At 41.6% G+C, this 23,593-nt stretch overlaps 1 protein-coding gene across 4 annotated transcripts in view; it reads left to right on the plus strand.

The window, feature by feature from the left end:
* Positions 1-23,593, plus strand: part of KIAA0930 (KIAA0930 ortholog) — a 56,576-nt gene that overhangs the window by 24,349 nt on the left and 8,634 nt on the right. For 3 of the 4 annotated variants that reach the window (XM_050970153.1, XM_050970155.1, XM_009095106.4), the window contains exons 3-9: positions 8,528-8,635; positions 9,952-10,029; positions 14,856-14,957; positions 15,382-15,522; positions 17,614-17,808; positions 20,218-20,380; positions 23,012-23,167. In XM_050970153.1, coding sequence (XP_050826110.1) covers positions 8,528-8,635; positions 9,952-10,029; positions 14,856-14,957; positions 15,382-15,522; positions 17,614-17,808; positions 20,218-20,380; positions 23,012-23,167 — 943 coding nt within the window. The remainder of the gene's footprint in view (positions 1-8,527; positions 8,636-9,951; positions 10,030-14,855; positions 14,958-15,381; positions 15,523-17,613; positions 17,809-20,217; positions 20,381-23,011; positions 23,168-23,593) is intronic. The other variant, XM_050970154.1, reaches the window with a different exon arrangement.

Consider the following 23,593-nt stretch of genomic DNA (forward strand, 5'->3'; position numbering starts at 1 on the left):
AGTTCAGAGTTGTTTGGGGACTTTTAGGACCAGAACTGGAGATGTGCTGTTGGCTCCTGCTTTATGCCAGGCTGGGACAAGTGGTCTGGTGATGATTCCTTCATGGACCACATTGAGAGTGACTTTGTAGTCTGGCTGTACAGTGAAGCAAGTTCATTGTAGTTCTCCCACCAACACTACTACCTATGTGCTCTGTGCTTAGCTGGCTGCTGCAGGTTTTGGCTGAAGAATGCTGGCAGAGGTAACTCAATGCCATGTCAGCTCAGAACATTAGTTTATGTTAATGAAAATAAGATCTGTGCAGCTTTGAGGATAGTAATCATCATACTGATGGCAATGACAAAAGGGGTTGAGTGGGGAGATGCTGTTTGTCTGAATGTTGACAATGGTGGTGTATGTTTGTGTCATTTCCATGCCCTGCTGTGATGGTGTGTGTCAGTGGGAAACAAGTGTCAATGAATCCAGTGGTTCCCAGGCTTTGGTGCCTGAACTGTCTGATTAAAAGTAACTCTTGCTTGTGGGTTTGGGCTTTTCTGTGCTTACTGGAGCTGGAAGAGTGTTGGCAATAACATTTGATTTTAAATTGAAGTGTAACAGAGGATAGGCAGAAAAAGCCTGATAGGATCGAGATTAGATGTTCTGCTCAGTTTTAAGACTGAATGAGAAGGGCTTTGGATGAGTCACAGCAGCTTGAAGTAATACATTTTACCATTTAGTATGTCCAGTAGGTGCTGGTGGTAAACTTTTCTACCATCATAAATTTTATTTTAAAGGCCTTTTAAATTATCTGCTTTGCACTCTGCCTGGTCTAAGTGACTTTCCATTTGCTTCTCTTTTCCTTCCCATCAATTTCTAAACTGAGCATAGATGGGTGAAACAGCAATTAAGCTCCTAATATGTGAATGCCAGGGCAGAGTTTCCATATTGAATTCTGGGCTATATCCACTACACAGACTCTTGGATCCCAGAGAAGTACATTTAATTCTCTCTTTCCTTGGCATGTCACAATAACACTCTTGCAGTTTTTCTTGCCAAGTTTTGAAGATACATCTTGTCTTGGTGTCTTGTGTCAGGCTCTTTGCAGACCAAGGCACTGTGTAGTGTAGCTTTTCACAAGGTTAAGGAATTTAGCAGGGTTTTGTAAAGTGGAATCCCTTTGACTTGTCACTTTACATTAAGTCAAGACTCAAAACCAGCTTTGCTGCTGCCTCTCATGCCAGGTGATGTGACCTACTGGAAAATAAGCCCTGATCCTCACTTCCAAAGGGTTTTGGACACTGCAGTTTTGAAAGGTTAACATGGTTGGACTTAGGATTATGATTTTAAAATGCTGTTAGGTCAAGATTGAGTATCTCTGATCTTTCTGTAGAGAGCAGCTTTACTTTCTCCTGGGAATCCAAAAGATGCAAGTATAGAGTGTTACACACAGCTGGGAAAGAAAGATAAAACTTCTGTGATAGACCAGCAAGTTGTATTCTGCCTTTCATTGTGCCTTGTCACCTGAAAAGGTGCCATATCTATAGGGCAAAGCAATAAAAAAAATAATGTAAGATACCCTGGGCATATATTCTGAGCTTGCCTGGATATTGGAGTAGTTCCTATTTTCTTCAGCATCCTGTGAATGTGGAGGAGTAGAATTGCTGCCAAATGCACAGGATAGTCATTAGGCCTTTTAAGTCTCCAAAAAGCTTAAGCTATTGATGTTGAGATTGCAACTTCAGAGACAGAACTGAACAGAGCCATGGTTTACATGTCATGTGTATCTGGACCTGTGACTCAACAAATACTGCTTGTGGTGTGACCAGTCAGTTTCTGAACCTAAATTACTTCAGGCACATGACTTGCACAGAAAAATCACAGGATTTTCCAACTGAATCTTTAAGTCACTGTCACTGTCTGCCTGCCTGGAACACTCAACAACCTGAACTCAGCATCTAATAAAAATACAAGTTTTAAGAATCTTTCATTGGCTCTGTTCCAGCGTTAGGGTTTTTTTCAGCACTGCAAGCAAACAGGATGTCTCCAGAAGAGCTCTGTGCTATACTTCATGGCAATCCCATACCACCACCCAAATGCTGAAGAGAAAACAAATGGCCAAAAATTGAATCTTTTTTGCTGAATAGATTTTCTCCTCATTCATGGGTAGTATGAGGGAACAATTATTCCAACACATCCAAGTTAATACAGAATCAGCTGTTGTCCCTCAGCTCTTCCATTGTGCTGAACTTGCAGAGGTGTTGCAGTGAGCAGGAGCACTGGCTCCTGCAGAGTTCAACATCCACACAATGCTTTCATTTTGAAACATGAAAAAGGAACCCTGCCCTTATCAGATTGATACTCTGATTTTTTTTTTTTGTAAGGAGCTCAACATCTTCAGTGTAAAGACCTTTCTTTTGCAGTTCCCCTTGCCAGAAATCCCTGTGCTTTCTTGTGCTACTTTGATTGTATAAATGTGTGAGCAAGTGTACAGCTGAAGTACTTTCACACTATCACAGTCTCAAAATTCCACACTCAGGAAGGAGTGTGGGCTGCAGGGGCATTTTTAATGAATTGCTTTATTTTGCTTCCAGTCTCTGAAGAACTCTTCTTAAGCAGTCAAATAGGGTGACAAGAAAGCCAGAATCAGATGTGATTTTAATATGAATGGCACTAAAATGTGGCAGCCAAGAAGATGCTCTGTTCTCTGCTACAGAGAGCAACTTCACTGGGAAGGGAAGAAGCCCAGACTCAGTTTTCCTATCTGATGAAATGTGCTGAATAATTCAGTATCAGGAATGCATCAAATCTGTCTGAGTCACTGGGGATTTGAGGGACAGAAGGGCACTGCTAGGCTAGGCTTGCATCCTGGAAAAGCTAAAAGTGTCTGCTTGGAGCTCCCCAAAAGCCTCATGAAGCCACTGGTTCATCTGAGCATTAGTGGATTTGATTTGTGGGTTACAGGCTGGTCAATTTGCTTATTAGAGGTATGTGAAGGTCTGGGTTCAGTGTTGACATTAATATGCAATTGAATTGGAGCTCTGGAATATCCTCATCACATTTGTATAACACTGGTAATTAGAACTTTTAATTATTTGATGTCTGCACCAGGGTTTTTGCCCACCCTGTCTTCTGGTCACTAATCCAGTTTATGAATTTCCATGTTCAACAGAGATGGTTTGAGACACACAGATTTGTGACCATTCTGTAATTTCTTTCTCCCTTGACTGTGGCTGCTGCCCATGGATGCAATGCTTCCTCCTGAAGCCTGCTGACTGGATACTGCAGAAGGCACACTGTGTGTTGCTTCAGGTACTTGTGCTTCTCTAGGAGCTTCAGAAAGGCTGGAAAATAACAGTACAGGAGTAAGGTAACAGTGAGTACTTTGTTTCAGCACCTGAAAATGTAGGTGGGACCACATTTGATAATGCTTAAATGGTCACACATGTATCTCTTAGTTTCGTTTTGGAAAGCTGATTTAGCAGATCCATGGAGCATTTTTTCCTGAGCTGCTTGGTTTGGTTTTGGTCTGAGATCGCAGAATTGACGGGGACGGGCAGCAAGCCGAGGGGCTGCTCCATGTCACCCCCTGATCTCAGAAGACCCAGTGAAAGAAAGAGTACAGAAAATCACACTAGGAAAAGCCATAAAGGAGACAGGAGAGTCTCCTCGAATAAAGGGAGAGAGTCCACTGGGGGACACCTGTGGGGTTTTCCCCTCTTGAGGTTTTGGAGCCTCCTTCTATCCTAAACTCCCGGCCCGTGTTCCCTCTTCCTTTCCCGTTGGCTGAGGTACTCGGAAGGTGCAGCCTTCCAGAACCTCTTGTCTGTTTCAGGAGTCAGACTGACTGCAACAAACCTGCTGCTTGAAGTTAATAGACACACTGAGACCCATTTCAAAGATGGTAATACCTGTACCTTCACCCCTTCATTGCTTGTAAAGACATCTTCCCTATCAAAAGGAGCCTAAATCCACCAGCTTCACCTGCTGTGAAGAGGAGACCAGCATCAGAGATTCACCAGGTTCCAGTTTGGTTTTGCCTGGGCTGCTGTGTGAACCCTTTTTTTTTTTTTTTCCTTCTCTGAGACAAAAGCCAACACAATTTTTTTTCCTCCTCCCCACCATGTTGTGGCCATTGTGTTGGGGTTTTTTTCTCTGTCCCTGGCATTTTGGGTTTTTTGTGGGGCAGGGGGCAGCAAGGTCTGACAGTTCAGTATCTAGGATTTATTCACCATTTTTTTCCTGTCCCATATTGGCATTCTGTTTGTCAATAAACAGTTGGTTTTTTTAACTTTCATCCACTAGGGTTAATCTCTCATTGGCAGAAAGGGATTGTTGGAATCTGTTTTTGTTAGTGAAAACACTCATTCCAGAGTGTTCTCCTGAACTTTTCTCTAAACTGAGACACCAGTACAAGGAAAAGCTCCCAAAGTTTCATCATTTGGTTGTACAGAGGGGTTGTGGGCATACAATTCAAGCAATTGACACAGAAGCAAATTTTTCAAAATGGGTGGTTTTTCTGCAGCTGAACTTTGCTTCTTGCACAGTTTGCAGTTGCTTTATTGCAGTGGGCTTTGTTTCAGCTTTATAGCTATGGTGGGTGTCAAGTTGCCATAGCTACTGGGCATTATGCTGCCTTTTTGTGGGCTCCAGAGTGTGTTCCAGGAGGATCAGGTGCAACTTCTGAATAATTGATAGTATCCAGAAAAAGGGAATAGCAATTTTGTCTTGGAGGCCGTTCTTTACATTGTGCTCTGCTGTTACCACCAGTGAAAATTTCAGTACCCATAATCCTAAGAAAGCTTCTCCATATAACATCTGAAAGAATCTTTCGTTTTAGGACATTGCTGCATTGTTGAATACCGTTGTCCCCTTTGAAAAATTATCTTGGATATAAATATTCCAGTGGAGGCTTGTAACATCAGCTTCCCTGTGTGGCAGGACTGGAGTGCACCCTTCCCACAGGGCTTCTCTGCATGCTCCAGAAAATAACAGGCTCCTTTGATTTCCTTCCCATTTAGCATTTAGGGATGTCACTGGAGAACAGATGCATGAGCAGATGGATTTTGATGGCCAACTGGCCAGCCCAGCCTGTGTCCTGTTGAGTATCTGTTCTGCAGCACTGCTGGGTACCAAATGTGGTTCTGCACGTCTGGAGCTTCCTGGCTTGTTAAAACACGGGAAGCACAAGCCCTGGGATATTAGATATGCTGTTTGTTGGGGTTTTTCAGTGTGAGAAAATGCCTTTTTCCTGTGCAAAGGGTCCAGGCAGCTCCTGAGATAGTCTTTTTTTTCATAACTGCATCATGTTGTTGATGTGTATAGAGAGGGAAGGCAGGAGTGAGGAGTGTCTCATGTCTGGAGGTGGGGGGCAAAAGAGCACAAGTTCTGAGGTGGTGCCTAATGAGAGACTCAGAGGTGTCCTAAAAGTGTTTTGTCTCCTTTATTTAAAAGATAAACAAAGATTAACACGTGACAGAAAAAAACCCAAAAGCCCAAGCAAGAAATGAAAAAACCCAAAAACTGAGTACTCAAGATCTTCTTCACATGTATATATATAAATACATAAATTGGTATGACAAGGTCCAGAGGCTGGCAAAAGGAAAGCAGCTGAATTAAATGAAGTTGCACACTTGGAGCCAAGAGGATGATTAATCATTGGAATGAGTTCTCAGAGCAAGGTATTTTCCCAGGTACTGTCCAGCAAAAGGTCGTTTAACTGGGGTTTTTGAGGAGGTAACATGGTGAAATATCCATGGCATGTGGGAGGTCAGCCTGGCTGAGGTCCCTCTCCTTTACAGCTGTAGCTCAGGAACCCTGTGAAAACTTGATACAAAGGTGGCATCGTGGATTTCAGCTCCAGAAGGGTCACTGATATGAATGAGCAAATATATAGCTTGGATTTTGGATTTCATTGGGAATAAATAATTAGTATTTACATAGTTGTTCTATTTTCATGCTTGCAAGAGGGCACATCTGATCTAGAGCCAGGTAAACAAGCACAAAGATAAGGCATGGCCAGGTGAGCCAGCAGCAGACCTGGAACAGGCCCAGTGTCTCCTGGGTGCCTGGCTGGGGCAGTTTTGTTTTCCTGGGAGGACTCAGCTGTCTGAAATCCAGCCTGTTCTCCAATTCATGGAGAGTTGTGATTTATGGAGATCCACGCTGCCCTTACCCACAGGTTGTACACCAAGGAATCCTACCCTGAATTCATGCACAGGGAAAAATGGTTAAAGAAAGCCCTTTTCCTGTCAATATCTGTGATAGACTTGAGAGGCATTCCATGAAGGAGTTGTTGGGCACTGGCATTGTTATTGCTGGGGAGAAGTTGTTCATGTGTGAGTGAATTTCACCAGCAGAAAGAATTAGTGGCTGACTTCTGCAGAGGGAGGTTTTAACTTCAGTGTTATGAGGTGATTAACTCCTTCTTGGCTTAAAATAAAGGCTCCGTGGATACCGAGGCAGGAGAGACTGACACGGTGTCTGCTGTGCACTTGGTTTTGCTTTCCCTGGTGTTACTTGGAGCTGGAGTTTTACCCTGCCATTGCTCAATCCTGCCTTCACCCTGTTTTCTCACACTTCTTTCCTTCAGAGACAGGATGGCTGTTGTTTCACAGGATATTTCTGGAATTTTGTTCTTGTCATGTTTCTATGCTTTTAGGTGCAGAAGTTCAAATATTACCTTTGTTTGGAGATGAATCTAAATTAGATTATTTCCCTCATCTGCTCACATCTGTAACTGTCATATATTGCTGATAAATAAATCAAAGATGGGAACCTTGGAAGAAATAAAAACAAACAAAAAGAAGAATGATGTCTACAAACCTTTTAAAAATATATTTCTAATTTTAAAAATAATGGTTAAGAACAGCATGTTCAGCTTTCATGGTATCTGATGGTAGTGCCAATCCTGAAATTTTACTGTTTCCCTGTTCTTCACTATATTTTGGTATTCCAGCTTTATTTATTTTTAATCTAGTTTGTATTGGAAGTCTCAAACTACATTCACCTCAGTGAATGTACACCAGAGTGTACTACCTCATTATTTTATATTTGTCTCAGCTGCTTCAGTTTGTTAGGATAGGTAGAGTTGTTTCTATGTTCTGAGATTAGTTGTGATTTTTCCTCTGCTTGTTTTTTAGTACAGCTGAAAATCTTGCATGTAGTTGTGTGCAATCAGTAGTACCAGTGTGGAACCTTTAGAAGAAGTTGCAGGATATTGCAGCTGGCAGGTGTCCACTGACACTGCTCCATTGCTGGGCAGGGCAGAGAAAATACAACAGAAGGCTCATGGGTCAGGATAAGGGCAGGGAGAGATCCTTCACCAGTTACTGTCACAGGCTTAAATCATAGTTTCATTTATTACCAATGAAAAATAAAACTAAATCTTAAAAACACCTTCTCCCCACCCCTCTGGCAACACAGGGTCCTGGGCAGTGGAGGTCATGGTAAGTTCCTCACACATTACCTCCACCTTTTTGTCCTTATGTGAGGGCTCCTCACACTCTTTCCCTGATCTAGAGTGGGGTCCCTCCCATGGGAGAGTCCTTCAGGAGCTGCTCCAGTGTGGATCCCTTCCTCAGGGTCAGTCCTTCAGACACAGACTGTTCCAGTGTGGGTCCCCACAGGGTCACAAGTCCTGCCAGTAAACCTGCTCCAGCCTGGGCTCTTCTCTCTCAGATACTGCCAGGAGCCTGCTCCACTGTGGATTCTCCACAGGGTCACAGCCTCTCTCAGGCATCTACCTGCCCCTTCTTAAACCTGTTATTCCTGAGGTGCTGCCACTCTCATGGACAAGCTCAGCCTTGGTCAGAAGCACATCCATCCTGGAGCTGCCTGCCATTGGCTCCGCTGCACATAAGGGAAACTTCTGGCAGCTGCTCACAGGAGCTGCCTCTGTTTACCCTTGCTACCAAAACCTGGCCACACAAGCCCAGTACAAAGGGGTTTCCAAAATATCCTCTGTGGAGTGCACAGGACCATCCCCAAGGGACACATGATGTGACTGTTGGGTGTGGTCCTGGACAGGGCCAAGAGTTGGACTGGATGATCTTTGTGGCTCTTTTCTAAGTTGGCATATTCTGTGATGTAATGATTGGATTTTGTCTTCCCAGAGACTCCCATGCCAATGGAAAATAAGCAATAGCTGTGGTCTGGACTGTGTTGAACTTTAGTGTAGTGACATGCTTGATTATGAGGGATTTTGTTAAAAGAAATATGGATGTGTGTGCATCCCTGATTTTATTAATTTCATTTTTGCTGAAATAAATAATTTTATTTTTGCTGAAATTGTTACAAGAAATACATTAAGCTTCTGTCCAAAACTGAAATTCTCCTGCAGAGAGACTCTTGCCTTTCTTCCCTGTTTGCCTACACATCCCATGTTTCCCCAGTACATTTCCACACAATTTCCAGCCTTGCATCATCAGCAAAATCTGATCCTGACAGAAAACTAGGAAGCTACATGATGTACAGCTTCTAATTCCAGTTTGATGTTTGGAAATAGGTACCTCTAAGTAATAGTTTTCAAAGAGATGTGGTGTTTTCTTAGCAGGTTGAAGTTGAAGTTTACCGGAGAGATTCTAAGAAGCTTCCTGGCCTGGGAGACCCTGACATTGACTGGGAAGAGAGTGTCTACTTGAACCTCATCCTGCAGAAGGTAACAGGGATGCTTATCTAATTTTCACTATTTATGCAGTTTGGCCTTTCAGAATCTAAATGAACCTAAACTGAGATGATTATTATTTTTCTATAGACTCCTAATAGCTTTCTCCAAAAATTTTAACTGTATGCAGTGAAGCTCAGCTGAGTCTTGTGCTCTGCAAAACTGAGTTTTATGTTTTAAGTTTTGCAAAAGGAAGGCTTCATCCAGTTTAATGTTTTTTGAGAATGAATGAGGCTTAGATAAGCAGCATTTCTATTAGAGTTCACTGGTGCATCTAAGAGAGAAGAGTGTAAATGCAGTGTCATAAATTATGCTGCTCTTCACAGCAGAACTTTGATAAAATATTTGGGATTGGGAACATGAAGCTAGAACTAATTATTTTTTTAACTGACTTATAGTTTTTTTGGTTATTGTGTGTGTTACATTATAGCTCAGGAAAGCTGAATATTACTGTAATCATGTGAGATCCCTTAAAGGTTTTGCTCATTATGATCTCAGAATGGGAAACTGTTGGCTCAGGCACACATCCTTGAAAATAAATTGTTTTCATTTTCTCTCCTTCCTCCCAGAAGTCTCTTTGCAGAACTTCTCTGCAGAGAGCAGTTTTTGCCTTTATTTGATGCTCAATAAACCCAGGATACATTTGCCACAGTCAGAATTCAGAGATGTTACTACAGCTGGGTACTGCTGTCCAGAGCTATTGCACTTGCTCCTTAGAAGTTTTTTCAGGTTGTTTGGAAGGCTGTGCTGGTGTTTTCTGACCTCTCTAACATGTCACTGGTGTTCATTAGTGTCTCTTTTTCCTGTTCAAAGGGAGGAAATCTTTTCCATTTCTATCCTAAAGTGTGCTTAGGGGTTTGTGTGTGTGTGTGTGTGTGTGTGTGTGTGCTGTTTATTCCCCCAGATGAAATTAAGCTCATGTTAAACAATATTGGCAGGACTTTCCTTACCCATCATCTGTGCATTTCAACTAGAAGCTGTACAAGAGATTTCAGTGTCACTGAGTTAATGAACAAACACAGGTTCCAAACAATTGATTCCAAGTCCCTTGGTTCCAACCAGTTCCTTTCCCCCAATAAGGAATGAAATACTAATAGGTTTAAGTAAAAAAAAGAAAAATTATGAAAATAACAAATAAATTGTAGGTGGCTCAGTATAGTAGAGAGTAAAGAAAATGGCAACACTAAAATACCTTAATTTTTAGACAGACAGCTAAAAAAATGAGTCAGAGTGTGTTCTGCTTCATGCACATGAATGTTTTGTTTTCCCAACTCTAAATGTTAATTTCTCTGTCTGGTGCCCTGTTCCAGCTGGATTATGTGGTGACCTGTGCTGTGTGCACACGCTCTGATGGAGGAGATATTCATATTCACAAAAAGAAATCTCAGGTGAGCTTCCCCTTTTATTGCTTTGGATCAGAGGGTGGTATCCAGTATTACCTAATCCTAAAAACTGCTCCAAAACTGGGGCAGTGGTTTTCAGGCTGTGATCTGACAGATTCATCCTCCTGAAGCAGCTCAAGTCTTTGTATAGTGATATTTCTTGGCAGTTAGCTGGATTTGAGATCTAAATGTCCTTTATAGCCTCTCTCAAAGAATTGTGAAGCCCCCTGCATGCTTCAGGGTGTATATCTTTGCCTGCTGGATTTAGGGGAGAGAGGGAAGGTGCTAGGGGGAGGAAGGAATATGATGTCCAACTGTTCCCCAGTCTGGGACTAAACCTGAAGTTGTATGAGATCTGGAATGTGAGGAGCCTTCAGGGTAAGTTTCTAATGTAGAAACTGCTGCTAAATGGCAGACAATTTACTGATTACCAATTTGGTTTTTTATTATTTTACAAGATTTTTAGTCTCTTAAACTGCTCATTCCTTCCATAGGCTTTTATCTTTTGTGTGCAGTTAATCCAGGGTTTAGAATAGTGGAAGAGACTGAATAACAAGCATAAAGGGGATAGGAACAAGAAACCTGAGGCTTCCCCACTCAATTTCAATTTGCAATGTAGACCTTGCAACAACTTCTGCTAGCTAGCAGAAATTCTTCTTATAAAAGGCTCCTGTTGCATTTAAACAGTTGTTTCTCCCAGGCTTTCCATTCCCTTAGTTCATGCAGCTGCTTGCATGGCTTTATTTAAATAATCCAATGCTCTTTAGTTTTTAATTATGTTTAACCACTTTAAAAGAACTTTTGCTTTGCCTACAAACAGAACTAGCAATGCTGATTATTGTCTCTGTGATTTACATTGATTACACATAATTTTTTCTTTAGGGGCTGTGCGGTGCTGATTTAAGCCTGTTATTTCTTGTTGCTTTTTTCTCTGTTGGCTAGTCCAAATTTCACCACAAGTTAACTTCTGCAAATATTTTTGAGAAAAATCTGTAAATCTTATTTGCAGATTCAAAAACTAGGAAGGAGAAGATGAGGGATCTGCATGTGAGCAGTATTTAGAATGAAGAGGAAGTTTTTTGTTCCTCCTTTCTAGACTCTCTTACTTTGGGACTGCTTATAAATTGTTGCCTTCCCTTTTCCACATAAACTTGCCAGTACGTACCAGAAACATTTTAAACATCATCATGTTGATCTTTAGAGAGGCAAAGGCAATTCCATATGCTGTTGAAAGCATGTTTGCAGTTGGGTATTTCATTGTCACACCCACTACTGAGGCTCGTTGGTTTTGAATGAAGAAAATCCAGCAGGTTTGGGTCTGCATTTCTGCTCTGATGGTTCTTGCTTTAGAAAATGTGTCTTCTGCCCATATGCAGCCAGATGTTAATGGCCTAAGATTTGCTGTCCTACTTGAGACCTATGACAAATCTACTCTGCTCACACAAGTGAGTGCCTGTGGCATGAAGCCAGTATGAAAAAGGCTGACTTTGTTTTGCAAACTGCTGGCTTGACAATAAGATCTCCACAAATTGTATTTTCCTCAGGTGTGCCTGACTGGAGATGAATTTGGGAGGGTGTTTTGTTGTTCATTGGCTGGTATGAGAGCAAGGATGCCTGAAAAAGGTCCTTATTTCAGCCATTGGTGCAGGTAGCATTTTTTGAGGCATCTGATTGCTTTCTAATGATGTTTCTGGTCTTAAACCTTTCTTTTTAATTCTAGTCAATGTGCATAAAGGCTGCAAAAGTACAAATAAGGAAAAATAATCCTCTCGTGAATATCTAATATCCTTAATTATGTTTTGTGTTGAATGGTTGGTAGCAAGAATGTCAGAGCTCGGCAGCCTGGTCAGATCCATAGTTTTTGGCATGTTCACAGTGGGCTAAGATTTGACAGGATTCTTTAATTCAAGGCTTTGTTTATAAACAAATGTGGAAGCAAAAAAAAAATGCTTGGTATGAATTCCTTCTCCCTCCTTACCTACTCATTAATCTCTTTGGAATGGTAAAATCTAAAGCCTTTATCTGTTTAAACAAAGTCACAAACAAAGTCCCTAAAGGAGTTCAGGAACTGCTTGGGAGGGAGAAATGTGCAAGAGGAAGCATAGTGATAGGGAAAGAAACAGAAGCACAAGATGGAAATGAGAAACCAAGTCATCCTGTGAGCCACTGTCTTGGTTTTGTCACTGAAACTGCAGGGAAAGCAAAAACTCTTCAAAAACCTTTTTAGTGTTAGAGAATCAAGGCATTACTTTATTACACCTAAGTAAAGTGCCACCACCTCCCCAAGCAAACCACCCATTGCCTGGATTGTGCAGAGAAAATCATTCCATCACACATAATTTTTACTAGATTTTTCACATACTTATACAGTCAAAACCCATAGAAATTGTTTCAATGTTCATTGGTCACACATTGCACAGTTCTTAGTATTTTGTTCCCTGTTGGTTATCAATCTCTTCCCCTTAGATGTTAATTAGGTTCTCATTCTTCATTCTCTTATCTCTCTTTTCCCAGACCAGGTGTCTCCCACCGGGGGTGATGTTTAGAGTTGATGTTGGTTAATTTTTATCTTTTGTGTGTCTTCCCAGTCTGTTGAGATGTTAAGCTCATCAGGCCTTAGTGATGAAACAGTCCCCTGAATTCAATTCCCTTCCCCCTACCCCAGGGCAAAGGTGAACAAAACCCCTGACTAAAGTTATATTAAAAAATTTTAAACTTGGTATCATTTCCAACAGTTTGAGACAATCTAAAAAGAGGTGAGCACTCTGAAATGAGTAGACTCCCCCTTGGTTCCAACCAATTCCTTTCCCCCAATAAAGAATGAAATACTAATAGGTTTAAGTGAAAAAATAACATTTTTTAATGAAACAGGGGGAAAAGTAAATAACTGCTAGATACCAAACTGCTATAACTCAAAACCCCGTGGGAGCAAAGAGAGACCCAAAATGCCAGAAACACTTGTTCCCAAAATGGTGCGTGCGGGAGGCAGCCGTGTGGCCAAGGGACAAAGGGAAGATGGCATCACGCTGTTCCCTTCCAATATGGCACCTCCCAGGAATAAGATGTGTCCCAGGAATAAAGTGACAAGATGGTGGGGTTATAAATGGGAAGACACTCCGGAACTAAAGTGATTTCAGCTTTTATTATAACGCCTAAAGCTTGGAGGGCCCGCGGGTCGAGCAGGAGCGTTCCCAGTGGGCGATGATGCTGCAGAGCCAGCGCTGGATCCTCTTCCTTTCTTGAGCTGGGATATTCCGGATGTTCCACAATCTCACTGACTCAGATGCCTCCTTTTTATCCTGTTTTCTGTTCCTTTGGATTGGTTTCTGTTGGGATCCTTCATTTGCATGAAGGTTTAAGGTGCTTGATTGGCCCTTATTGTTCTGTCCAGGCTGGCTCGTGTTTGCTTGAGGGGGTGGTGCACTTTACTTAAGTGTAATACAATATGTGAATGCGTATTTCTTATAACTACCCTTTTACAATATAGCAACCAAACTTTTAACAGCACATGCTTAACAATTATTAACTATTTTGCAACAGTTTCTAAGCTATTTTTAGCAGTGACAAGCCATGCCTTTCTCCTGCTGCTCCTGGGCCCTGCACCCGGCAGTGGGCGGGGGAAAGGACCGGCCTGAGGGTGCTGGCCCTCAGCATGGCCTCGCCCCCCGAACTCGCTGCCTTTTTTTGTCACTGCAGGGAGAGTTCTCAAAGTTCACTTTGAAACAGTTTCTAGTTGCAAATTCAATTTGTGCAAGTAGCTACAGTTGCAGACCTACAGCTGCCACAAAAAAAAAAGAGATTCTCCACAGTCTTCTCTCATGGTATGGCACAGGAAGGCCTCCCCCCCCACCACGAACTCGCTGCCTTTTTTTTGTCACTGCAGTGAGAGTTCTCGAAGTTCACTTCGAAACAGTTTCTAGTTGCAAAATTCAATTTGTGCAAGTAGCTACAGTTGCAGACCTACAGCTGCCACAAAAAAGAGAGATTCTCCACAGCCTTCTCTCCTGGCATGGCTGGGACTGGAGTGAGGGCTGCTACAGGTGGGCACCTGTGGAATTTGCCCCCACAGAGCCCAGTATCACTAACTGCAGTCCACCCTAGACAAGGAAAAAAACAAAACAAAATGAAGACAGAACAAAAAAAGGGAAGGAAAGTCTTTGCCTGAACAAGGACCCAGTAGCCTGCAAAGTGAATGCTACACAGCCAAGACCCCAGAACCTGCCTCCACTCCAATTTCAAAAATGCCCACAATGGCACCCCACACACACAAGGTCTGCAGCTGTAGGGTCAGAGATACAGTGACAGGTTTGGGGTGCAGATAGATGTGGAATAAAATAACATTATGAATCACCCCAGGACAGCCACACTACCCTTACTGAGGGAGGTTGATCTTAGTGTGGTAGTAAGTAAACAACAGCAAATTAAAGTTAAGGTGTTGGGTCAGCTGCTGCATGGTAACTTTCTTGCACTGTGGCATTTTACTTTGCAGCGCATTGCAGCAACTTAAAGGCACCTGAAAGTGGTGATGAAAAAGTACAGTGGTGTACTGTAGTATATGGTGAGAGGTCAGGTACACACAGGGACATTTATTGTGAAGCAATGAACTTTTGATTACTTGCATGTGAAAACCAAGGATTTCTCAAGTGCCATTATTGCAAAATCTGGCTTTAGTCAGAAACCAGCTCAGCCGTGCTTGCAGGATGTCCAGCATCTGTAGTGTAAGTGAGCAGTGCCAGCCTGAGGTGTATTGCAATTACTTGCCTTGTATTTGGTGTGTCTGTTCCCAAGCACATTTAACTGAGAAGTGACATCTTCTTCTGCATCTTTCTCAGCAAGTGTTTGCCTCTCCAAGCAAACACCCGATGGACAGTAAAGGAGAGGAGTCAAAGATCAGCTACCCCAATATATTCTTCATGATTGACAGTTTTGAGGAGGTGAGTTCCTTGTTGCAGCAGCAAATTTTTATCCTATTCTAGTCTTATGTCCTGATTAGCTGTTTTCTTGTACCTTTTGATCAAATGTTTTTGGCCAGTTGAGGGTTGCTTTCTGCTAGATCTTATTTTATTTTTATTTAACCTTCCTCTCTCTTTAATGTTTGAAATCTGATCTTAAACCTGGATTTTGGCATGGGTGTCAATGATGGGTAGATCATGACAGGCTGATGTGAGAGCTGCTCATCTCAGCAAGTGATTTGCTGTGTGCACTGCCTAGAGTCTGTTATTTTCAAAGTGGAGCATTCTGCTCCTTTTCAATTTATATTGAAATTTCCTTGGGCATAAGGACAGCCATGGGAATCTGAAGGTATTTTGATTTGAACAGCTTCGCATCAAAGTGTGTTTCATCTTGCATCTTTGGCAGGTTTTCAGTGACATGACTGTGGGAGAAGGAGAAATGGTCTGTGTGGAGCTAGTGGCCAGTGATAAAAGCAACACCTTCCAAGGGGTGATTTTCCAGGGGTCCATCCGCTATGAAGCACTCAAGAAGGTCTATGACAACAGGGTAAGGAGCTTCTGAAAGTCAATGTCCTTTGCAGCAGTGGTGCTCTGACTAGGTTTTCTTTGTGGCTGAGGCTGTCAGCTTTTTGTCCTGTTAGATCAGCAGCATCATAGTCTGTCTTTTTTTGGCTTTGCAAGTTAGCTGTAAGCTGCTGGTTTTGGCTCAGATAACTGAGGGTATTCAGACTGGGATATATTCCTCTGCTGTTTGCCAGGAGGGAAGGGAGGGATACAAAGTCAAGAGCGTGACACAGGAATGGACCTGAACAACAGTTCTGGGAGCTCCTTCATTTTCTTGAAAAGTCATAGATATTTCTGTGTTCAGAGAAGGTGGGATTTCATGGGAGATTTTGAACTCTGGTAACCACCTTTTAAATAGGTGATAAAGTGTGTTTTACTTCATTGTATTTTGCACTTGGCTGTATTCAAAAAACCCCTGTAGTCTCACTGCCACTGGGAGAAGCTTTATTTGCTTTCTACAGAGACATGAAATACCAGCACTTTCACTTTCAAATTCAGTACTTAGTGCTGAAATCAAGACCCAATAAACTTCTCAAATGGTTTATTATGAAGACAATCCTGTGAGGATTTTAGAAACAAACAAAAGAAATTCTCACAATATCTACTGTGTCTGTAAATCTCTCTTTGTTTCTACCCTTGTGAGGAGAGTTCCTGAATAATTTCCCATCTCCCTGTTTTAAATGTGAGCCATTATACTCTTCCAGCAGGTTTCTGAGAGAACATGAAACAAAAGTTGTTTCTCTCCCACCATCATCTTGTGGCCTTACACCATCAACAGCTGGGTTATTGAATTAATTGGGAATGCAGAATCACTGAAGACAACATAAAAAGAAATCCCTACAGTGGAAAGATAAGATTTGATGTGGTAAAGTCACCTCATAGCCTAGGAATGTCCTGACCCTACAGCTACTTGACATTATTTTGTTAGATGAAGTAAAATTGTTAATTCTTCAAATATTTATTTCATCATGGCCAGAGGCAAAACTTGAAATTTTAGTGGTTTTTTTTTTTTTTTTTTACAGAACAGGAGTAATCTCTCTGCTTTTGAAGATTTTTTGATATCAGTTGTTTCAGGGAAAGTTTAGATTGAATACTAGGAAAAATTCCTTTATGGAAGAGTTGTCAAACACCGGAACAGGCTGCCCAGGGAAGTAGGGGAGTCCTCAGCCTCCCCTACTTATTTAACAGATGTGTGGATGTGACACTTAAGGTCATGATTTAGTGGTGGGCTGGCAGTGATGACTGGACTTAATGATCTTAAAAGTTGTTTCTAACCTAAATTATTCCAGGATTCTGCAATTCTCACTACAATACAAGCTGATGAGCATCTTGGCCATTTCATAAACTGATGAAAATTGCAATAAATCACTTAAACTTATGGATAAAAGCTGAAAACTTAAGGCATCATTTTCACTTAGCAAAACCTTGATTGTTTTCATATTGGTCTGTTCCCTTTTTCAGTTCTCAGTTCAATTTTCAGTTCAGTTGTGCTGACTGGAAATTGAGCCCCTGTGTCTGTTGAGGGGATTTAAAGCTCTCAGGGAGTCTTGGTGAGCCATGCAGTGCAGGTTAGTTGTGCATGGGTCTGGTTCCTTATTTTTTTGGCCTTGACAGTGGGAACATAAAAATGTCAGAAATTACTTGGGACAAAGTAGTGACCCAGTTGTGGGGTGTGCTTTGCTGGTTTGAGGAATCTTGTGTGTATGTCTATTGCATTTTGGACTCAAATGAGCGCCCCAGCACAGGCTGCATTGAGTTGAGCACACACCTGCCTGTGCTCTCTGTGCCACAGTGTGTGGACCTAAATAAAAACCTTCAATTTTTTCTCATTGTGCCACTGCTAACTCTGCCTTTTGGGTGACTGAAGGAGTTTTTTCTTCTCAGAACCTGTTTTTGTCTCTGTAAAATTACTTTCTTTTTGGAGATGGCTTCAGATTGTGGCTTTAAATGTTTCTTTAGGAATTATTATTCACTATGGTTCTGACGTTTTCTTAGATAACTGCTTTCAGAAGATGTTATTTTCAAGTGGTAGAGCTGTTATTATGCTTTTCTCTCCTGTCTCCATGCATTGTAGGTGAGTGTTGCAGCTAAGATGGCTCAGAGAATGTCTTTTGGCTTTTATAAATACAACAACATGGAGTTTGTCCGAATGAAAGGACCACAGGGAAAAGGACATGCAGAGATGGCAGTGAGTAGAGTTTCCACTGGTGACACTTCACCGTATGGGACAGAAGAAGATTCAAATCCAGACTCCCCAGTGCATGAGAGAGTAAGTAGCAGACAGAAATACTCTCTTAAAGTGAAGCATGAACATGCTTTGTTCCAAAGACAGGAGGGTAGGCTATTGTAAATGCAGGGCCACCAATGAGGGGAGAGAACGATGCATCTGACTCCATCTTATCAGAAGGCTAATTTATTACTTTATAATACTATATTATATTAAAGAATACTGTACTATACGAAAGAATACAGAAAAGCTACTTAGAGAATGCTAGAGAGATAATAATGAAAACTCCTGACTCTTTCCAGAGTCCTGACACAGCTTGGCCCTGATTGGCCAATGAGTCAAAACAACTCACACCAGAACCCAATGAAACACTCACCTGTGGGTAAATAATCTCCAAACACATTCCAGATGAGCACAAAACAGGAGAAGCAAATGAGAAAAGAATTGTTTTCCTTTTCTCTGAGGCCTTTCAGCTTCCCAGGAGAAAATCCCTGGGCGAAGGAATCTTTTCAGAGAATGTGAATGCCACAACAGGCTGGAGCTGGGGTTAACTCCCATCCATATTCTGCACTTAGGTTTGCCTGTGTGTAATTTGGTTGTGCTCAGTATGTGAGATGAATTCTTTAACAGTTTGCCCTGAGCAAATGCTGAATACAGAGAGGACTGGATGATTCATACTTCTGTAGGAGTGCTTTGTTGAAACAACAGCAATCTTGATGCCAGGGAAACCAATGATTCTGCCTGTTTTCTAGAAAAAAAGGTAGATTCCATTTCTGTGCAAAGTGGGATTTACCTAGAAACATGGAATTTGGGTATTATGTGGGTTGCTTGCTAAACCTCATGGGAAGTGGTGCGTTTAGGTTGTGCCACTGAGGAATGCTGCCAACACAAAGCCCGTATATTGCCAAAGCAAAGATCATGGATCCAGATGCAACATCATATTCATACATATGCTTAATTTTAATGCAAGTGCAGTAAAATGCCAACAGAATCAGAGCAAAGATGCTGATTTGGCCTTTCTCCAATCCTTTATTCAATTATTTTCCATTGAGACATTTTACCTGGTTAATGGGGATTAGGCAACATGTCTTCAAAATACATGCACAGACCTGGGCTGGGTCAGTACCTGATGGAGTCTAGCATTTTTCTGTGTAGTGCAGCTAACCTGTATCATTTAAAGACCTGCAGAACAGCTTCTAGAGGTCTCCATGCAGGCAGTGTGGTTTTTGTTTCTGACTTGGTAAAAGGCAACATGAGCTACCAGCACAGAACTCATTGACTGGGTGTTCTTGCTCTCTACCACAGACACATAGCCAGAAGAAATCAGGCCTGGAGGAACAACATGATTTATTGTCTCCAAGGCTTTCAGTGTCAGCTGTAAAATGTAAAATTAAATTTGATAGTGTGTTACCACTGCTTTTTGCTAATGGTTTTAATGCTGATATGTCTGTTTCTGGTTCCCCTCACAGTGTGATATGAAATTACTCCCAAATTAAATACAGAGACAAGCACAAATTGGAAATGAAAGGCAAGAGGATCAGTTGGGTGTTACAATGCCCTTATTTTATTTTTTTAGCATTAGTGATAGAGGTACAACATGGAGTGAGTTGTGTTTCTGCACTCAGCCTAGCTTGGCTGCCATCATCACTCCATGTCACCTCCCTTTCATTTCTTTGGACAGATATGAGCAGTGTCATTTGCCAGCTCAGGATTCTTATGGGACAGTTAATTGATTGTGTGAAGAAAAAAGGACAAGATCAAAGTTACTCACATCCATTAGCAAAGTAGTTATTCCTATTTTCTTCCCTTTTAAATGAAACTATTAGAATAGTTTCATTTTAAAACTATTAAAATAGTCAAAGCCAGTACATCAGCACTGTGTTTCAGTTCTCTTCAAAATAGGTGTACTTGGCTTTAATTGTAATTTACTCAATAGCAACTACTGCTCTGAAGGAAGGGTGTCTCAGGGATTTGTGACCCTGCTCCCCATGGACACTGACCTTCCACAAGGATCCCATGGGACAGCCTTCCCAGTAGGGAAACCGCTGCTTTGTGCATGCCAAAGAAATGAAGATGCACATTTTGAGTGTGTTCAACACCGTACATTCTTATTAAGTCTTCTGAATTTCATCATGCAAAAATAAGATTGACATTCTTGGTGCCTAAATTACTAATTTTGTGCCGTTATGACTGTAGATCCTTGTTAAAAGTGCTCATCTGAAGAGAGAGGTTTTTTCATTACTCATGTAGCAGTTGAGGGTTGTGATATACCAAAATAGCTTTCCCTTGATGAGCATCTTGAGGTGATTGTTCAGTTTAAATTCTGTAGCCACTTTGATAACATGGAGCTAGATACCAGTCATTATCCTGATTTTTACACATGGGATTGCCTTGTGGCACATGGAGGGAAAACCAAGACTTTCTCAAGCATTTCTTTTATTTCCCTTTCAGGTTACTTCTTTCAGCACACCACCAACCCCAGAGAGAAACAACCGCCCCTCCTTCTTCTCCCCATCCCTCAAGAGAAAAGTGCCCCGAAATCGAATTGCTGAGATGAAAAAGTCCCATTCAGCAAATGACAGTGAGGAGTTCTTCAGAGATGATGATGGTGGAGGTGAGAGAAGAACTGACAGCTAAACAGACTTGTCTGGAGAGAGTACAGAGCTGTGGAAAGGGATCCCAGCGCAGGGTTTTCAACAAGGTTTGCAGGGTGGAAAAATATGAGCTTCACACACAGCCAGTGCCTCTCTGAAAATGAGATTTTCCATAGGCTTAAGCATCTCTTTGAAGGCTGGAGCCCACAACTCCTAAATAAATTAAAATTTACTTTAAGTGGACCCATTTGAAAGAAACTAGAGCAGCTGAAATCCTCCCCCTTTCCCAGATGCCACAGTCTCTGGGGGCACTTCTCCACATGTAGTGGGGTTGGGCATGTTCTCAGGAACACATTCTTTGAATTCTGATTTTATCCAGAGTTGCTTAAAGCTGGTGAAAAGGCATTTACTTCAATTGGCTTTGAATCAGTTCTGAACTTAATAGAGAAAATGTAATGAGTTTGTCTGCATAATAGTTTAATGCCTTGTGGAATTCTTCCTTTAAAATCCTAGTTACTCAGTAGGAAACACCTGGCAGGGTAATGCCTAACTCAGAATATAGTATATAAATCGCAGTCACATCACTGTCTTGTGAGGCAGGAAGCTCAAAAATGTCCATGTCCAAACTGCTTTCCATATGTTTAAAAACAATTCAGTCAACAAATCTGTCTGTTAGCATTCTAACAGATAAACCCAAAGGTAATTTCCAGATTACAAGTTCTGTTTGAACAGCAAAGATGTTGCCTATCAGCAGCACTGGACCACCTTAGCTAATAAATAATTGCACATTAAAAAACAAACTGAAGTGACAATGTTCAGTGCAAATTCTGTGGCAGCTTAAACTGATGGTAGCTAATTCAGGGTTCTATCAATAAAAACCTTCACTCATCTCTTTTTCTCTAATTTGCCTAATCAGAACAAGTGTTATTTCAAATAGATGTGTTTTAGTATATTTTGCTAGGCACAGGGTAGTGTGGGGAGAAGGGCAGTTAGTCCTGTTTCTGATATCTTTATTTTGGAGGTTGCCCAGGATAGAACAGAGTTTGAGGTGTTTCTCCAGCAGCCCTCATGGGTTGTGCAGTGCCTGCTCAGGGTTGTCTTGTGGGGTCTGGTCCTAGAGTCTTTAATGATAATTATGGACATTCTTTTTATTTTAATATCCTTTTCCTTCTAATATATTTATGGAAGTAAACAAATTCTAAGTTTGCCAGATATTTTATAGCATTCATATAAAATACCAAGAAATGGTTTCTAAGTTTTTTTACCTTGTTGTTCCTCATCTGAAAAATGAAAAGAGGAATATTTTAACAGCTTATGCTAGGAAGCTTAATTTATTCAAAAATGAGTTTTCTACAAGGAATAGTAAAAAGAATTGCTAAATTTTGTAAAATTGCTACTTTTTTACAAATTTCAGAAACCTGAGTGTCCTACCAGTGCTTCTCAGGAGCTGCAGTGGTGAAACTCTCTTATTTTGGCATGAAAAAGCCAGATGCAGATGCAGAGATAGGAGCAGAGATTTGGGTGCCTCTTGGCTTTGTGGGTGGAGGAGAAGATGTGGATTATGTAAAGATCAGCAGTGTCCATGGTACAGCCAGTGATGCTGCAGAGTTGCCCCAGTGCAGACAGACCTGTTGTGAACAGGAGCAGCCCATCAAGGCACACTTCAGTGGCTTTGCTGTGTGCAAGATGATGCACCAGGAGAGTTGTGCTTATTGCAGCTTCCAGAGACAGATCCTTCTGCCCTGATCACCACAGAGCTCCTGGCATAGTGGTCATGCATGGGAAGAGGTAATAGACAGCTTGGCTATACACATGTATAGGGAAGGAGGGAAAGATTTTCATAGGTTTTTACCTCCCACACTGATATACATCTTTCTAGAGCAGCTGCCACCACATATTTTCCTCTTTGGATCACAATCTGCTTTCAGTTCCAGAGCCTGGATTGCTCTGGTTCAGAATCAATCTGTTGACTTCAACATCTGATTTGAGCCCTGTGGGGCTGAATTTTACAGGGAAATAGAGCATAGATTTAAAAACACTCCAAAAATCCAGCACATTGCTGTGGGAGAGACTTGCACCTATGAAAAACTCCTCTGGCCTACAGGGGACTCAGTATCTTTTTGTTTTAAAAGTTGTCTGGGACATCTAAACTAATTCTGGGAACAGTGGCTCAGCTGAAGGGTCCTAGGTGTGGCTCAGGGTGTACCTGGAGGTGTGCAGGAAACTGAGGTATTAGTGTTGAATCTCCCCATGTCAGCTAGATAGCAATTTTCTTCAAAAGAAACAATTTCTGTTTTGTTACCCAGGTGAATTTCTGCCTGAGTAAGTACTTAATTTTAGGGCTATTCTATGATTTTCTGTATGAGGGAAGGCTGAGTTAGTGTTGTGCTGGTACAGTGTGGGAACACAAGCCCTCTCCTGCCTGTCTGTTGTTTTCAGCTGCTGTTGCTACCATTTATTAGCTTCAGTGTAAATGGTGAACTCTGTGCTAGGCAAGGTCTGCCTGGCTTTTAAAAGCAGTTATGATACTGTCCTGCATGTGTTCTGTCTCTAAACAATGAATAGGAGGCTTTCCTCTTTCTTTTGAGTTTCAGAAGTGTTCCAGTGAAGTACAATCCCCTGAGGCTTGCTGTCTCTTCCTGCCTTTGCAGATCTGCACAACACGACCAATCTCCGCTCGCGCTCCCTGTCGGGAACAGGGCGCTCACTGGTCGGCTCGTGGCTGAAGCTGAACAGAACTGATGAAAACTTTCTACTCTATGCACACTTAACATACATCACTTTGCCATTGCATCGAATTCTAACAGGTGAATTTTGACATCCATTGTGCACAGCCTACCAAATACTTGTATTTTTACAAGGATTTCTCTGGAATGCTGTTGTAAATAGGAATTGATTTCAATTTAGAGGAAATTACAGATTCTAGTTAAAAAATGGGTCATTTGTAATTCAGGATGGATTTTGAACAATGTTTCAGCAAAAGACATAATTATTCCTTATGATCATTGTGTTGATAGTCTTACCACAAGGTAGCTGGAGTTACCAAGCTTACTCACTCTCTCACCACAGGTGTTTTGGAATTCACAGAAGATGTATTGTTTCTGCTGGCATTTAATATCTCCTCAAGAGCGTGCCACAAATGCTTCCATGCTCAAATACTGGCTTTGAGCTTTAACATCCTTTCTGAGACTTAACTTGTTGGACATATGGGTTCAGGAATTAGGGTATATATT

This window comes from Serinus canaria, chromosome 1A, assembly GCF_022539315.1.
Source record: "Serinus canaria isolate serCan28SL12 chromosome 1A, serCan2020, whole genome shotgun sequence".
NCBI lineage: Eukaryota > Metazoa > Chordata > Aves > Passeriformes > Fringillidae > Serinus > Serinus canaria.